Below are 18,933 nucleotides of genomic sequence, written 5' to 3' on the forward strand. Positions count from 1 at the left end.
GAGGGGCTTCTATCGTCTGATTAAAGGGAAGTGAGTAAAAAAAAAAAAAAGGTTCCTTCTCTTGAGCTTTATGGGGTTTCTCCTGAGGTCCAGTGATTTGTGCAAATTTTCAGAGTGTCCTGGTAAAAACTAAAGGGTCCCCAATGATGTGGATATGCACAGATATGCGTTTGCATTTTACGGAAAGTAGGTGCAGTGAGTTCTTTGTGGAGGTTCTTGCTTCCAAAGTATTATAGTAAATGATATATGTATTTCTCTTTTTCATTATGTTACTGTAAAGATAGAACAGTTCACACACTGACCAGTATGTAGGACATGGATGTTTAAATAATGGCATTGAATCTTGGAGAAATACATTTAATAATAATAGAGGTTCCAGAGTTTATAATTTCCTCTTATAAACTACAAGAACCATACATAACAAATAGAAAATGGTTTATTTTATTTTTGTTACATATGTACCCCGTGCTTTCCCACTCATGGCAGGCTCAATGTGGCTTACATATTGTATACAGGTACTTATTTGTACCTGGGGCAATGGAGGGTTAAGTGACTTGCCCAGAGTCACAAGGAGCTGCCTGTGCCTGAAGTGAGAATTGAACTCAGTTCCTCAGTTCCCCAGACCAAAGTCCACGACCCTAACCACTAGGCCACTCCTCCACTAAAGTGTAACAAAGGTAAGCTTAGAATTTAAAAGTTCCTCACACAAATATACAGAATGATAAAAGTTACAGAAGTTAGATAGAATTACACACATCCCCTATGGGCAGAAGCCACCTAAGAACCCAGAGAATACAACCTCAGTCTGTTGGTATTGGGTTGTCTCTTCATTCAGACAGGTGGCACCGAAGGCAGGTTGTAGGAAGTTTCTGTTGTTGATGATCTTGGTCCTTGTGATGTAGTGTTGTTGTTCTTGATGAGTGCTGCCCTGTGCCTTATGCAGGTGCATTTTTTAAAATACAAAATCTTATTGGAAGTGTCCTTGAAATCACGATAACATCTTGATATTTAATTGGTCCATGCCTGATTGTTATAGATATGGTAAACCACAAGTATGTTTTTTGACATCATCTGGATATCCCCTCAATTCCTGATACTCCAAGCAGTCTGGGGCTGAATAAGCAAAATGTCCTTACCTAAGGTTACTGCATGCCTTGAGCCAAATGTGTCACTGTATAGACAGTGTCAGGATTACAACCAAGAGTCTTTTAAATGATGTAATGAAAGCAAAGTTCTTTCAGGAACAGAGTTCAGTGCAATCTGATGACATTACAAGCCAGTATTGCAGACTGAAAATAAACTAAAGTACGAGACACTGAAGATATTATGGCTGGGAGGGGGAGTTATCCCCCACATTAATTTGCAGATTTATATAGGTCCTTGGGATGAGTCCAATCAACTATGTTGCCTATATGAATGATATAGTTTTGTTAGAAAAAGTGCCACCCGTTTATCTACTACCAACACGAGATCAGTCTGAGAGCATAGCAAAGAGTTTTACGTAAAACAAGATGACAAACAGCCTGACTTGTTTGGGACCAATATTTAGCCAGGTGTAATCTGCCTAAAGATATCTGGAAAAGTTATCCAAATGTCTTAAAGCAGATTTTTCTAATAAATTTGGATATCTCATATAATCACTGACCATTGCACCCTAGAGATATCTAGACAACTTATCTGTATATCATAGGCCTGCGATAGCTGTGGATATTGGCTGCATTTTAATTGGATAGTGGCTGCATATTGCTGCTAGCAATGTAATGTGAAAACCCACCTCTTCCACACAGCCTACTCAACCTGTTTTTAAACAGACAACTTTTTGCTGAACATCAAGTTGTTTGTTCACCAGGCTGTAAATGTTAAAAGTATTGCTTTAGCTGGTGGCAGTGCACATCATTAAATTTCTTCTTTAAATGATGGGGTTGATATTCAGAATGTTTTAGCCAGTTAACTTTGGGCGTTAACAGCTAAAGCAATATTTTTACCATTTTAACTGGTGAGTTAAATGAGCAGGAGAGACCCCGGCCCTCTTAACTCGCTCTGAGCCACCCAACCGCTGATATTCAGCAGCCTTAAACCAGTCATTGCCACTGAATATTGTCTCTGACCACTCATCGGAAAAAGTGAGCATGTCAGGGAATAGTACAAGGGACGGCACCAGGGAGGAGCCTGGGGTTATGCGGGTGCTGACACTGAATATTGAACTGGCATCCGCATCTTTTTTTTTTTTTTTTTGTAAACAGTGGTCCCTTGAGCCCCCTCCTACCCTCCCCGTCTCCCAGCCTGTGACAATCAACACCAATTATAGCTGATAATTGGTAGTTAATGCCAATTAGCAGCTAATTATTATATTGTTTTCAAAGTACTGCAAGCTGCTGCAAGAGGTCACAGCAGCCATTTTGGATAGCCGCAACACGGGGCAGGAACTAGGGGGGCTGCGCTCCAGCTCCTAACGACCCCCGCTGGATCACCAGGGAGACAGGTTGCCTAGGGGACCTACATAAACTTCAGAGGGGGTTGGGGGGGGCTCATTTGGGGAGGGAGAAGAGGGGTGTTGATGGTCATAGGGAAGGGGTTTTGTTGGTGGGCGGGAGGGGGCTCAGTGGATCAGAATTAGAGGGAAAAGAGTTATAAAGGTCCTGCCATGATATTTAGCCTAGGCCCGCATAACTGTTTTATGGGGGCCCTGGCTGAATATCGGGCAGGCCCACATAAGCTCCAGCAGCCTGCCCATCCATATAGTATTCAGTACCAGTGCCCAGACATGGCTCAGCACTGAATATTGGGGGCTAATTCATCCGACAATGGTGTAAAAAAAAAAAATGCTAACCGCTGCCGACTGAATATCAGGCAGCTAGTTCCTAAATTCTATAATTATCTTTGTCATAGTGCGTAGCTGAAAAGGGGGCATTAACATGGGAGGGGCATGAGCAATTCAGGACTGAGCATTTACACCAGCCTTTGTTCGTGCCTAAAGTTTGGCGCTCAAATACTGACTTTCGCTAGTATTCTGTGACCGCATCAATGCCCAGCTTTGCCGTTATAGAATACTTGCTTAGTTCTCAATATTTTTGCAACTGACTTTTGGCGCCCTTTCTTGAATCTAACCCTATATTATTTTAAGCATCCCTACTCCCTTAGGACTTTAAATAGTTAATGACTCTGATGGTATCCCTTTAAATAAGTGACAAGCTTTATGACACAGGGATGTGTTTCATTTGTTTGAGTTTGGCTTAGGGGATTCTTCACTGAGTCAAAGTACGAAGTATGGGTTTGGAACTTGAGTCAGGGCAGCTGAAGGAACTGGCACTGCCTCTGCGGAAGAGGAGAGCTTGTCTAATAGCAACCAGTAATAGCTGGCAGCTAAATTTGCACCAAAAATATAAAGATACATTCTGTTCTCATTACCACTAAAGTCTGTACATTATAGTACTTGTATGTAGCTAGGTGATATGGCAGGGGAGAAAGATGGAGCATAAATTAATGCAAAACACTACAGATTTTAAGATGAAATAGAAAAATTACTAATTTTTAAAATGTGGTTTTTTTTTTTTTTTTTAAAACAGAGACCAGGAAAGCGATGTCACTTGGTTCCTGGTTCCGATGGAATGAGCCTCATTGCCGGTTGTCTCAAAAGAACCCAGTGGACATGGTGACGGAAACTCTTATGACGGAGCTCAGCTGGCAGATGAAGCAAGCAGAAAAGCAGCATCGAGAGAAGGAAAATGAGTACCGCAAAATAAAGACTGGTGTGGACTACAGCTGGCTGGTCAGCTATCCAAAGCACAGTTATGAGATCAACCCTGGGGACAGGTTACAGCTGGAGGATTCCTGTTCCAAAATTCCCCCATCTCATTGTGGATCTGTCATACTAAGGTAACAACCAGAGATGTCATTTTATTGGTTCTTCTTGCATGTGATTGTAAAGGAAAAGGTAACCCCACCCCCCCTGTTGTTGGAATGTAACATAATAGCATGATAGATATTAACAGATGAGGCCCAAGTGGTCAGTGAAGTTTTCAAAGTTATATCCCTTTCTGCTTTTCTACCACTTTGGATACATGAGCATAACAAAATGTATACACTTAAATCAATGCCTTCTCCCCCAACCTATCTTTTACTCTGCTTTTCTACCACTTTGGATACATGAGCATAACAAAATGTATACACTTAAATCAATACCTTCTCCCCCAACCTATCTTTTACTCAGCTTTTCTTACCACCACCCTCTATACCTGTCCCAAGAATGTTTTAAGCTCTTCATAGTGCTGGCTTTCACCATCTCCACTGGTAGAACATATTAAGGATTGTTATCTCTCCTTGGTTCTCACAAGCCCTATACGTAACCCTCTCCCACATCTCACCACTAAGCTTCATAATAACCTAGACAGCTACCAAACCCAGCACAGCTATTATCCAAATATCCATCCACCCTATGCTCATTGATGGTAGGATTGAAACCATGGTGGCTCTGAGTTACCCCCAGCCTTATCTGAAACCTAATGCCACTGTATCACTGCTCCATTCAGATTACCACATCCTTCTTGTAATTCCTGGTGCATCCCTACTGTCATTCTCTGTATGTTGGCTTCTATTCTTTCTTCCTTGACTCTTTAAAATTTCACATAGAAACATAGAACATCTTGGCAGTTAAAGACCATTGGGTCCATTTAGGCTGCCTGTTTTCATTCTTGATACAATGTTTATACATATTTATAAATGACCTAGAGATAGGAGTAACTAATGAGGTAATTAAATTTGAGGATGACACAAAGTTATTCAAAGTCGTTAAATCGCGGGAGGATTGTGAAAAATTACAAGAGGACCTTACGTTACTGTGAGACTGGGCGTCTAAACGGCAGATGACGTTTAATGTGAGCAAGTGCAAAGTGAAGCATGTGGGAAAGAGGAACCCGAATTATAGCTACGTCATGCAAGGTTCCACGTTAGGAGTCACCGACCAAGAAAGGGATCTAGGTGTTGTCGTTGATGATACGTTGAAACCTTCTGCTCAGTGTGCTGCTGCGGCTAAGAAAGCAAATAGAATGTCCCAGTATGGCAATACTTATGTATTTCTGCAAGGAAGACCCACTAATTTTAGAGGTGTCTTTGGTTATACTGTCTGTCTGGTTGGAGTTTTTTGTCGTATAAATCTCAAGGTGAATCAGGTCAGTATGAGTTTAGTCATCAAGCTTGGATGTACACAAGCCTTCGGAAAAGCATGTGACACTTTATCTTCTCAGTGGTATGGAGCTGTATTAAAGTCTAATCTCATTTATCTCAATCTAGTTGACCACATCCAAACAATATAAACAGAAAGCTTTAAGAAGCCACCAAAGCTAACATGGTTGAAATAGCAGTGGCTCATGTGGTTGTATATTAGGAATCTTAGGAAAGCAAATTAAATTGTTTATGCTGTAAGAGATGACGGAAGATCATGGTGAGACATGGTACCTAAGGCCAAATTCCTGATTAGATCCCATCTATAAGCATGGTATAGGTAAAACTATAAATAATAGAAGTACAGAAAAAACTGCACTTGCTCACATTAAACGTCATCTGCCATTTAGATGCCCAGTCTCCCAGTCTCATAAGGTCCTTTTGTAATTTTTCACATTCCTCCCGCGATTTAACAACTTTGAATAACTTTGTGTCGTCAGCAAATTTAATTACCTCACTAGTTACTCCCATCTCTAGGTCATTTATAAATATGATAAAAAGCAGCGTTCCCAGCACAGACCCCTGGGGAACCCCACTAACTACCCTTTTCCATTGAGAATACTGACCATTTAACCTTACTCTGTTTTCTATCCTTTAACCAGTTTTTAATCCACAATAGGACAGTACCTCCTATCCCATGACTCTCCAATTTCCTCTGGAGTCTTTCATGAGATACTTTGTCAAACACCTTCTGAAAATCCAGATACACAATATCAACCGGCTCACCTTTATCCACATGTTTGTTCACCCCTTCAAAGAAATGTAATAGATTGGTGAGGCAAGATTTCCCTTCACTAAATCCATGTTGGCTTTGTCTCATTAGTCCATGCTTTTGAATATGCTGTGTAATTTTGTTCTTTATAATAGTGTTTACCATTTTGCCCGGCACCGACGTCAGACTCACCGGTCAATAATTTCCCGGATATTCTCTGGAACCATTAAAAAAAATCGGCATTACATTGGCCACCCTCCAATCTTCCGGTACCACGCTCGATTTTAAGGATAAATTACATATTATTTATTATTACTAATAATAGCTCCGCAAGTTCATTTTTCAGTTCTATCCGTACTCTGGGATGAATACCATCCGGTCCAGGATATTTGCTACTCTTCAATTTGTAGAACTGCCTCATTACATCCTCCAGGTTTATAGAGAATTCATTCAGTTTCTCCGACTCATCAGCAGCGAATACTATTTCTGGCACTGGTATTTCTCCCAAATCTTCCGTGGTGAAGACTGACGCAAAGAATTCATTTAATCTCTCTGCTACGGCTTTGTCGTCCCTGATCGCCCCTTTTACCCCTCGGTCGTCTAGCGGTCCAACCAATTCTTTTGCTGGCTTCCTGCTTTTAATATACCTAAAAAATTTTTTACTGTGTTTTTGCCTCCAACGCAATCTTTTTTTCGAAGTCTCTCTTAGCCTTCCTTATCAGCACTTTGCATTTGACTTGACATTCCTTATGCTGTTTCTTATTTTCAGTCAGTTCCTCCTTCCATTTTCTGAAGGATTTTCTTTTACCTCTAATAGCTTCCTTCACCTCACTTTTTAACCGTGGTCTTCCATCCTCCTTTTTTAATATGTGGGATATATTTGGCCTGGGCTTCCAGGATAGTGTTTTTGAACAGCATCCATACCTGATGTATATTTTTGACCCTCGCAGCCGCTCTTCTAAGTTTTTGGGGTTTTTTTTCACTGTTCTCATTTTGTCATAGTCTCCTTTTTTTTTAAAGTTTAACGCTAACGTATTTGATTTCCTATGTATACTTACTTGAAAGCTAATATCAAATCTGATCATATTATGATCACTGTTACCAAGCGGCCCCAGCACCATTACCTCCCGCAAAAGTTCATGCGCTCCACTAAGGACTAGGTCTAGAATTTTTCCTTCTCTCGTCGGCTCCTGTACCAGCGGCTCCATAAAGCAGTCCTTGATTTCGTCAAAGAATTTTACCTCCCTAGCATGCCCTGATGTTACATTTACCTGTCGATATTGGAGTAATTGAAATCACCCATTATTATCATGTTGCCCAGTTTGTTTGCGTCCCTAATTTCCTTTAACATTTCTGCATCCGTCTGTTCATCCTGGCCAGGCGGACGGTAGTACACTCCTATCACTATTGTTTTCCCCTTTACACATGGAATTTCAATCCACAGGGATTCCAAGATGTGTTTTTTTGTTTCCCGCAGAATTTTCAGTCTCTTTGATTCAAGGCTTTCCTTAATATACAATGCTACCCCTCCACCAATTCGATCCACCCTATCACTACAATATAATTTATACCCCGGTATGACAGTGTCCCACTGGTTATCCTCCTTCCACCAGGTCTCAGAGATGCCTATTATATCTAATTTTTCATTTAGTGCAATATATTCTAACTCTCCCATCTTATTTCTTAGGCTCCTGGCATTCGCATATAGACATTTCAAATTATGTTTGTTTGTTCCTATTTACATCATGCTCAGTACTTGACAGTATTAATTTGCAATCTTTTGTCTGAATTTTATTTAAGGACACCTGATCTACTATGGTCTCTTTTGCAACCTCACTATCAGGTTAGCCTATCTTCCCTGTTTTGGTGATATCTTTGAAAGAAACCTTATCCTGAACCATGTGCTTTTGAGCGACTGTTGGCCTTTCCCCAATTTCTAGTTTAAAAGCTGCTCTATCTCCTTTTTAAATGCCGATGCCAGCAGCCTGGTCCCACCCTGGTTAAGGTGGAGCCCATCCTTTCTGGAATAGGCTCCCCCTTCCCCAGAATGTTGCCCAGTTCCTAACAAATCTAAAACCCTCCCCCCGGCACCATTGTCTCATCCACGCATTGAGACTCCGGAGCTCTGCCTGTCTCTTGGGCCCTGCATGTGGAAGGGGTGGCACTTCAGAAAATGCTACCCTAGAGGTTCTGGATTTGAGCTTGGTTGAATTACACATAGCACTGATCAGAGAGATCTTAAACGGAGTGTGTAAGGAAGTACATTTTAGAAACTTGCTATCAGATAAGCCAACCTTTCTTTCAGCAGATTAATTGAGTCAGAGGAGGAGGTAAATGTGTGTGTATGATCCTGATTGATTTTTTTTGGGGGGGGGGGGAGGGGGGTTAAAATTGATCAAACAACTGATCAGGTTGAAAATTTGCAGAGTTAATCGTGGAAAAAAAACTGCAAGTATACACAACACCACTTGAAGGATTACCATAGCCCTTTCTGAGACAGGCTACAGGAAAAAAATGATTTGACTGGTTACTGACTACCAGTGGCGTAGCTAAGAATGGGCCATGGATGGAAAAATTAAGATGGGCCCCCTATAACACCATCTCTCCTATGGTAGTGGGGATCGAGGTGGGTGGGTGGGTGGGGGGGGGAACCCTTCAAAGCTTCAGTAAATGAACTCTGCAAAAAGCAATCACATTGCAGACCTGTATAGAAAACCTGTTATAGTAATAGAAATAGAAACTGAAAGGCAAGATATCATAGATGCGCATTTCCCAAAGCTGACATATTACAATTAATAAATTCAGAAAAAGTATTTTTTCTACCTTTGTTGTTTGAGCATTGTTTTGGTCACAGTGTCTGTTTTCTGCTTTTCTCTATTTTTTAAACTCTCTTTCCAGGATGTCTTGTCCTTTTGACATTCCTCTGTCTACCATCCACCTTCCCTCTGTGTCCTTTATCAGTCCTGTCCAGCATCTGTTCCCTCAGCGTCCCTAACCTCCCCCCATATTAAGCATCACTCATTGTTCTCTTATCTTACTCTGTCCAGCATCACCCCTCTGTGTCCCTGAAATTATGCTACTTTCATGTCCATCAACCCTTCTCTGAGTCCCTGTCCTTTTCCATGCTCAATTTCTCCCCTTTCTATTCCCTTCCTCCTGCACCTTCACCCTGGGCCAGCATCTATCCCTCTCTCCTTCCTGCCTCTCGCCCTCTGTCATCCTGAACCCACCCCCCCCCCCCAATGGCCTATCATCTCTGTCTCCCTCCCTCCATTGGTCTATCCTCCAGTCCAGTTGCTCTCTCTCCTCTCCAATGCCTCCCGTCCAGTATCTCTTCCCCTTTCTTTCTCCCTATTTGGTCTAGGTCTCTCTCTTTTTTTTTTTTTTTTCCTTTACTCTATTTCTCCCAAGGTCCAGCATCTCTTCCCTTCCTCCCGGGTCTAGTCTCTCTTACTCTCCCCTCTGGCAAGTCCAGCATTTCATTTCCTTCCCCTGTTCAGATCTGGTATCTCTCCCTTCCTCTCTCCTCCCCCCCCCCCCCCACCATGTGAGTATCTCTCTATTCTCCAAGGACAAGCAGTCTTAGAGATTCTCACAAGTGGGTGACACTGACCTGCGTCGCCCGGTCCGGGACTTATGAAAAGCATAAGTAGAGCTTTCTTGAGTGCGAGACACGCTCCACCGCGCATGTGTGAGTGCCTTCCCACCTGCCGTGAGAACGCAGTTTCCTCAGTTCTTTTTCTACCATGTTTTTTTACCGCCTCACTTCACTTAGTCCAAAAGAGCGATTTTATGCCTTTTGGTGATTTTTTTTCATCCTTAATTGTGTTCCTGATTGTGGAACCCCCTTCATTTGATTTTTCCTCTATATTTTTAGTTTATTTTGCCCGGTTTTAAGTTTCCTTTCTTTTGCATCGTCATTCGTACGCTTTTAGGCCTTGACTTCAGCCAGGATGTTTCCCTTCTGTTTTTTCGCTGTGTGTTGGCCCTTTTTCAGGCACCATCGCTTTGTTTAATTTAGCTGAGGAAGTTTTTCCTTCCATGTCCATGAAGGTTCCCAGTGGCTTTAAGTGCTGTACCTGGTGCAATCGGATGATCTCTGGGAAAGACACCCATTCTTGGTGTCTTCAATGTCTCTGTCTTCACATAGTATTAACGCTTAAGCAGAGAGGTCACACATAAATTTAGGTGGCCATTTGCACCGACGAAAATGTGGTGCAAATGTCTGCACCTAAATTTACATGCAGAGCACTGTTATTGTACAGTTACGCATGTAACTCAAAGCCACGCCCCCTTTTTCGGGCCACGCGTAAATTTTAGGCGCGGATCCCATGCCTAACTTTACGCAGTAAGTCCCAATTAAATCTAATTAGTGCCAATAATTGGCTCATTATCCTATTAATTTGCATGCTCAAATTGGTGACATGCCTAAATTTGCGTGCACAATTTTTGACGACTTTTATAGAATCAGGGGAATAATGCAAAGTTTCAAACAAGAAGGTTAAAACTATCACATTTAAACGAGAATTAGTGGATGTTTTGTTGGCACTGAAACTAAATGAAGACGAGGAGAACTAGCAAGCAACTTTAATAGAGTGAAAATTTTGCTTTTTATAAGATACTTGCAATTTTTGAGGTTTGGATTTTCACTGGCTTGAGTTTGCCTAGAATTCACATATCCTAATTAGTCTCCACCAATCAGCTTTTGTTAATGTTACTGCAAGGAAAGAAAAGTATAATTGTAATGCGTTTATTTACTGCAAATTTTTCAGGTTTAGGAAACTATTAGCAGAATATGATCCAGAAGTGCAAGAGATACCCCAGCTCTTCCGAACAGTCCTACAAGAAGCCAATGAAAGACTGAAAGAGGAGGAAGAATCAAGAAAGCTCACAAGTCAATGGAGCACGAAACGGGCAGTCAGCCTATCCTTGACAACAATCAAATCCCGTGTCAGGATTTATCCGTTTATCAGTGATATTAAGACCATTTCTGAGGATATTGAACGTAGTGCTGAGTCTACCCAGAGAGTATGGAGTATGCCTGAATTTCGGACTACCAAAGATTGCTGACCTTAAAAAATGTATCTCTGAGCCCTTATTTTAGAAGTCCTGCTGGCATTTATATGTGTATAGAGTTAAAAGTTGAAAACCAGTTTTAGAAAGCTGGGATGTACATGCAAATCTCAGCCCTGGATTAACCATTAAGCAAAATAAACACATGCTTTTAGGGCACCTAGCTATCATGCCCTTAACTCTTTCACTGCTGTCATTATAAATATGGATTTTTGTTTTGTTTCATACAGTAAGACTCAGTAAGTGTTGAGAAATATCATTAATGTCTTATCAGTTAAGCAATGGAAGGACCAAAGGCTACCATTATTGGGCTGTGCTTAGGGCATCGTTGGGTCTTAATCCGGCCTTGGTAAATGTGCAATATATGCATATGGCAAGGGGGACAGGGTTTGGGTGGGACTGGGCTGGGACCAACAACTAATATTTGTATTCCCCATTTCAGAAGGAGAATGCACCTCTTTGATGGTCAACATTGGGATCTACAGCTTCACCCTGGTACATACTGTATATGTTTTGTAAAACTGCCAGCGGCGAAGGGGGGGGGGGGGGGTCCACCCCGGGTGCACGCCGCTGGGGGGGTGTCGACTCCGCTGGTTCCCTGCTCTCTCTGCCCCGGAACAGGTTACTTCCTGTTCCGGGGCAGAGAGAGCAGGGAACCAGCAGAGCCGACGCAGCTCCCAGCGACGTGCACTCGGGGTGGACCGGCCATCCCGCCCGCCCCCTTTCCTACTCTAGTGGTAAAAATGCGCTCCGGGGGGGGGGTGCACCGTGCTGCACCCGGGGGGGGGGGGGGTGTGCAGCGACGAACCGCCCCGGGTGTCAGCCACCCTCGCTACGGCACTGAAAACTGCTCATTTTGGGAAGCGCTGTACAAGAGAGATTAGGAGAGGTCTGTCCTTTAATCCCCGAGGGTTTCCTTCTGCCCACCCCCTCAAAAAGAAAAAAGTGATTATGCTGAATAATTGTGAGCTGTACACTTAATTGGGAGCATTTAGACATGAGCGTTTCCAAAATGACACGCATACATGTCTATGTGTTGGCACTTCCACATCTTGGAAGTGTCAACACATAGACTAGCATCATTTATTCACTAAGCTGATACTAGTGAATAAGTGATGCTGGTCAGTGGTGGGGAAAGGAAAGACATTCTTATGGTTGAAAGTAACACTATTGTGGTATCGTGTTCCAAGATTGTATCATATATAACTGCCTCTATAAGGTTAGCAAGGTAGCAAATTACCAGTTTATGATGCTAGGGTTTAATCATTAAGACGTGGAACCTGCACAAGAGTGCCAGATACAACTCTGGATATCTTGTTGGGCAGACTGGATAGATCGTCCCAGTCTTTATCTGTTAACATTTACTATGTTACTGTGTAACAGTTCAATAGGATTAAAAGTAGAAAATATTCTTAATTTTGGAGCATTTATAAAGTGGAATAAGACACTTCAGATGTTGTATTGTGTTAAGTACACTTTTCTAGTTGCAAGAAAAAGGATTAGCACGAACTTACTTTCGTATTGCATCAAGTTGAGCAGTGTTTGCACTCTGTTTTTACATAGAAACTTGAAACATAGAAAAATGAAGGTAGATAAAGACCATATTCCTATCCAGTTTGCCCATCCATGCCATCTACTCTCCTTTTCACTCCCTTAGAGATCCTATGTACTTGTCCCAAGTTTTCTTGAATTCAGATAGTTTTTTTTTGTCTTCACCACCTCCACCAGGAGTCCATTCCACAAATTCATCACTCTTTCCGTGAAGAAGTATTTCCTCAGGTTACTTCTGAGTCTGTCCCCTTTCACCATCATCCTGTGCCTCCTCATTCCAGAGCTTCCTTTCAATTGAAAGAGACTTGCCTCCTGTGCATTTCTGCCATGTAGGTATGCAAATGTCTCTATCATATCTCCCCTCTCCTGCCTTTCTTCCAAAGTATACATATTGAGATCTTTAAGTCTGTCTCCATACGTTTTATTTATTTGTTGCATTTGTACCCCACATTTTTCCCACCTATTTGCAGGCTCAATGTGGCTTACATAGTACCGTCAAAGGTGTTTTCCCAGTTGGTGGATAACAAATACAAAGTTGTATAGTGATCGTATGAGGTATAAGTGGAGGGTCGGAATGGATGAAGATTGCGTGATGTCCTGTTCGATCATAGTTATGCTGTGTTGGTAGGTGAAGAGGATTATGTGGGGTCATTGGAGTAGGCCTTTTTGAAGAGGTAGGTTTTTAGTGATTTCCTGAAGTTCAAGTGGTCGTGGATTGTTTTCACAGCTTTTGGGAGCCCATTCCATAGTTTTGCGCTTATGTAGGAGAAGCCGGCTGCGTAAGTTGTTTTGTATTTCAGTCCTTTGCAATTTGGGTAGTGTCGGTTTAGGTAGGATGATCTGACTTTGTTTCTTATTGGTAAGTCTATAAGGTCTGTCATGTATCCTGGGACTACGCTGTACATGATTTTGTGGACTAAGGTGCAGATTTTGAAGATGATCTGTTCTTTGATTGGGAGCCAATGCAACTTTTCTCGGAGGGGTTTGGCACTTTTGAAGCGTGTTTTGCTGAATATCAGCCTGGCTGCTGTATTTTGGGCGGTCTGGAGTTTTTTTATGATTTGTTCTTTGCAGCCTGCGTAGATTTATGACTTTGTTATTTCTATTTTGCTTTCTCCTTTACCCTTAAGAGACAGCAGCTGCACAGACAGCATAGCCCAACACATCACCATGCAGAGCTATACTAAAGATTTCACAACTGTTTTTAGCTTAATTGGCTCTCTCAGGTGTCCCATGTGTCCTACCATGTCGTGAAAACACTCCATCGTATTCACAACTCTTTTTATAGACTTAATAGAAAGATAATTTGTCTCAAAGGGAGAGTGTGAGAGAGGGAGTGAAACTGTGAAGCACAGTTTTATCAATGTTATTTTCCAATGTAAAAAGAGCTTTAATCATAAATAAACTAAGAAAATGTTTGTTAGTACATAATTCCAGTCTATAATAACTCATCCAGTTTGCCCAGTAAAATAGGGATGTAACTGCCACTCCACGCCTTCATTTAGGGACAATCTTTTCACAGCATAGGGGAGTGGGTGAGAGAATCTGGCCAGTTATCAATCCATTTCAAGCCTAACGCTACTAGCAAAGCTTAGTACAACAATAATTTTGTTGCAGCTTCAGTTTATTTTAGAACAGCACTAATGCAGATGTCACCCGCATCATAGGATAGAAACTCTCTTTGGTCTCGTTGCTTGACTCCGTATAAGAGATTAGATAACTGAAATATGGCTTATTTAGTTTAAAATCTTTTTTAATTGATGGCAATACATAATTGAAACCAGAAACAATAAAAATCATAATACCAGTCATCTTCAATTTGTGATACAGCTTTTAGAAACCCCCATATCTAACCCATCACTCTCCTCCCAACCCCGTATACCTATGTGTCCTGTGTACACAATCAAATAATTCAGACGGTCCGTAAGATAAACATTATATCCCCAACCCTCAAAAGACAATAAACATCAATATAGCTTATTTAATGGTATTCCTAGATTGGTATTCTATGTTTGATACCATCAATCACACAGGCCTTTGAATTGATTGCAAGCCCCATTTTACATTGGACATTGAGGTAGGAATTAAGACAACCAGGCTAAGATGTTCACAATTTCCAAGTATTATAGAAAAGGCTCTGCTGAACATGGAGCCTTTTGTAAAATACGAATAAGGATGTGCAGGATTGCATGTGTATTTGCCAGCACACAACCAGAGCATCCAGTTTAAAAACCTATAAATGCAGAACATAAGAACAGCCATACTGGGTCAGACCAATGGTCCATCTAGCCCAGTATCCTGCTTTCAGGCCACAAGTACCTGGCAGAAACCCAATTAGTAGCAGCATCACTTAGGGCCAGCATTTACATGCAGAAATGCCTATTTCATATTACATATGTGTACTTGGTAGGGATGGGCATTCGTTTGCAGCCATATGGAAAATGTCAAATGAAATATCACGTCATTTTCAAATGAAAATGAGCAGAAAAAAAACAAATGTTTTCATTTGCTGATAATAGTGCATACTCCTTCAAGAGAGCACACGCTATTTGCAAAGAGGGCACCTATTTTTTGCGTACACAAACCACTGTACGCACATGCATAGGGCATACTCTTTCAGTAAGAGTGCACACTCAATAACTTTGCTCCTGTGATGAAAAGTGGCCAAACAAAAATGAATAAAATGAACCTTCTTAGAAATAACATGAGAAACGATACAAAATGAACATTTTCTGGCTGCCCTTCTCTAGAAGTTGACAGCCACATGTACAGGAGGAGCCAACTGAGGAGCAAAACAAAATACCTTTCTTTTTAATTTTTACCACAGATGTTAGCATAACTGCCCCCTGAATCATGCTGACCCCAGATCCCGAGGATCAGGTAGCTGGCACTTGCAGGTTTCTCGGAGCAGGTGCAAAAGCCAGTGTAGAAATTTCTGAAAGTATATGTGTAGTCCCATTATAGAATGAGAAATATATGCATACTTTTATAGTTTGCCCCAAACGTGAAAACTTTGTCCCTGCCATTGCACGTGTACATGCTTCTAAAATGACCTCCTGTACCCAGAGGCATAGCTAGGTGAGGCCACGAGAGCATGAGCCCTCACAGATTTAGTCCGGCCCCCTCCACTTTTGACCGCCACCACCGCCGCCGCAAGGTGCCTTAGTCGTCTTCAGCGCCGAACTCTGTCGCGTTCGCTCACTTGTGCTGCGAGTCCTGGCGTCCTGCACGTTCCCACAGATCAGCAAAGTGAGCGAATGCATTGGAGACTGGCGCCGAAGAACACTAAGGCTGGCGTGGGTTGGGGACCCCCCGCCAGCAAAGGTACTAGTGACTTCATGGTAAGAATCTTAAAAGGGAACTTTAAAACAATACAGGAACGTAAGACCTTTGAAGTCAGAATGATTAAATATTTTGACACCCACCAGACAGGACTTAACAAAGATCTGGGTTTTCTAGTACATTATAAACCATAAAATTGTACTGCTTTGTCACCCTCCTGTCTCCATGCATATCCCCCTGTCCCTCTTCCTGTTAGACTGTCACTGGAATGCTTTGATGTTTCACTTATATATACTGTCATCTACCAACATTTGCTTATTTCCGATCTGACTAAGAAGGGCAACCTTCGAAAGCTACTCAAGAAATGTATTAAGTTATGTCCAATAAAAAAAGGTATCATCTTATTTTCCATGTTTTATTTTGTTTTATTTCTATTGATTTCTATTGATTACATTGAGTGAAGAAATATTTTCTCCAGTTTATTTTAAATTTACCACTTAGTAGCTTCATTGCATGCCCCCTAGTCCTAGTGTTTTTGGAAAGAGTCTGAACACATTTCTCCTAGTCCTTTGATGTTACTTTGGTCACTTACTTCATATCGTACTGAAGTTTCTGTAGTCTTTAAGACTTTGCAGGGCCTAGTGCCTTCTTCTTTTCAGTAGTTGCTACACACTAAGCAAGCGGTGTGCCTGTTACACTTTTTTTGAAGTGCCTTCATGGAAGTATGCTGCAGTTGTGCTCTTTTTCTGTGGCAGGTCTGTGATTATGGAAGAGCCTTTATTTGAATTTTAGGTAAAAATGGTCAACCTTTGTGTCTTCAGGAAGAAGCTTAAAGTAGCTTTGGTCTTACAAACATTCAATACAGGAGCATGAAGTATAATTGAGTTCCTAAGTAATGTGTTGTTGTAACCCACTCAGAGTTGGAAATTACAAGCATGATAAAAGTGTTTTGTTTGTTTTATGTTTAAATCTTTTTATTCAGAACAATATCTTCAAATACAGATACAGTTTGCAAATAAAAACAATAAACTTAACATGTCATCAATTCAACTCTATCCAACCTATGAAGTTAAGGTAATATAATTTTAATGTTTTCCCCCTCCCCTCCCTCCCTCCCTTATTTTGTTCTCCTCCCCCCCACCCCTGTTTTTGGATCTGTTGGTTATAAAGCAATTCTGGGCTAAGGCATTACATTCTTTTTCTTCTCCCCCTCTTCTCTGCCCTCCCACCCTGCATCCGGAACTGTCCATGAATGTAGGAGATTTATGCCACTACCCCACATTATTGACTACATCATGTTGGAATGTGGGGGTCCCCCAGCCGGTTAAGGATAGAGCTGCGAGCTCGAGGCGCAAGCACATGGATGTAACTTTTCCAAATCAGATATAGTTCTCTTTGTCTTTTAAATCTCAAGCAGGTGTCCCGTAGTTCATCAACAACAAGGTATGGAATCTATTGCGCCATTGCCAATACGTAGGAGGCTCTCGTTTAACCCAATTGACCATTATGCATTTCTTATCGATTAAACATGCTTTATATATCAATAAATTATGGTGAACAGCACCAGCCCCTGCCACAGCGTCCAGGCCCAGTAGAGCGCATTCCGGTCGCAGTAGAATATGTTTATTCAGCACATAGCCCATAAACCTAAATATTTTAGCCCAGAACCATCGGATCTCCCGGCATTCCCATAGAGCCTGGTAAAAAGTGCATGGATCCTTTCTACACTACTCGCATATAGGTGAATCCACTCCTCCCATCTTATGGAGTCTCATTTTAGACGTATAGGCACGAAAAATCACCCGTAAATAAAGTAAGCAAATCAAATCAATTAATGTGAATGGGAAGGAAGAGAGGAGGGTAGGTGGAGGCGAGTGGTTACGAGTCAAAAGCAATGTTAAAGAGGTGGGCTTTCAGTCTAGATTTAAAGGTGGCCAAGGATGGGGCAAGATGTAGGGGCTCAGGAAGTTTATTCCAGGCGTAGGGTGCAGTGAGACAGAAGGCGCGAAGTCTGGAGTTGGCAGTAGTGGAGAAGGGAACAGATAAGAAGGATTTATCCATGGAACGGAGTGCACGGGGAAGGAGTGTAGGGAAGGACGAGTGTGGAGAGATACTGGGGAGCAGCAGAGTGAGTACATTTATAGGTTAGTAGAAGAAGTTTGAACAGGATGCGAAAACGGATAGGGAGCCAGTGAAGGGTCTTGAGGAGAGGGGTAGTATGAGTAAAGCGCCCTGGCGGAAGATGAGACGGGCAGCAGAGTTTTGAACCGATTGGAGAGGGAAGAGGTGACTAAGTGGGAGGCCAGCAAGAAGCAGATTGCAGTAGTCTAAACGAGAGGTGACAAGGGTGAGTAGGATATTATGGGGCTCATTTTCAAAGCACTTAGCCTCCCAAAGTTCCATAGAAACCTATGGAACTTAGCCTCCCAAAGTGCTTTGAAAATATGCCTCCTTGTGTCCCTGTAATACAGCTTTAGCAGCTTCCCAAAAAAGTACCGGGTCTGAATGAAAGCTTTCTCTATTAAATTCCCATATTCTTTCCATCTGTCTTTCATAATCATATGAAATTGGGGATCATAATATAAGGCTCTTGGGAATCTCCACTGGAAAGATCTCGTATATTCACTACCCCATTGCATGGTTACCCAGATCATTGCAAGTGAGTGGTAATATGTTGTGATATTAGCAAATAATCTATGCGCGATTGCGTCCCATAGAGATATGGGTGTAATCTCATTCCCCTGGATGTAATAAATGCCAGGAGTCCGACAGCTCTAATTCCGAACACACCCAGGGGCACCCCTTTCGAATAGTCCAACCCGGGAGGAGCTGGTGCTGTCCACCATTGGATCAAAGATCTGATTAAAATCTCCTCCTATTATCACCGGCATTTGCTCAAAGCCTTGCACGTGCCTGATAAGAGTCTGGAAGAATTTTTTTATCGTATTGATTTGGGGCATAGACATTGATCAGTAACACTGGTCTATTATATAGTGTGATATGTTGAATAATATATCTCCCTTGTGGGTCTATTATTTTATGGTGCAGCACACAATGTATCCCTTTACGAAATAAAATGGTCACCCCCGCTTTTT

General features: G+C 41.8%; 1 protein-coding gene across 1 annotated transcript in view; it reads left to right on the forward strand.

Annotated features, from left to right (window-relative positions):
* Positions 1-11,294, forward strand: part of RD3 (retinal degeneration 3, GUCY2D regulator) — a 31,184-nt gene extending 19,890 nt beyond the window's left edge. The window contains exons 2-3 of the mRNA XM_030194647.1: positions 3,567-3,876; positions 10,705-11,294. Coding sequence (XP_030050507.1) covers positions 3,581-3,876; positions 10,705-11,002 — 594 coding nt within the window. The 5' untranslated portion in view covers positions 3,567-3,580 and the 3' untranslated portion in view covers positions 11,003-11,294. The remainder of the gene's footprint in view (positions 1-3,566; positions 3,877-10,704) is intronic.
* The last annotated feature ends 7,639 nt before the right edge of the window (positions 11,295-18,933 follow it).

The sequence above is a fragment of the Microcaecilia unicolor genome, chromosome 3, assembly GCF_901765095.1.
Source record: "Microcaecilia unicolor chromosome 3, aMicUni1.1, whole genome shotgun sequence".
NCBI classification, from domain to species: Eukaryota; Metazoa; Chordata; class Amphibia; order Gymnophiona; family Siphonopidae; genus Microcaecilia; species Microcaecilia unicolor.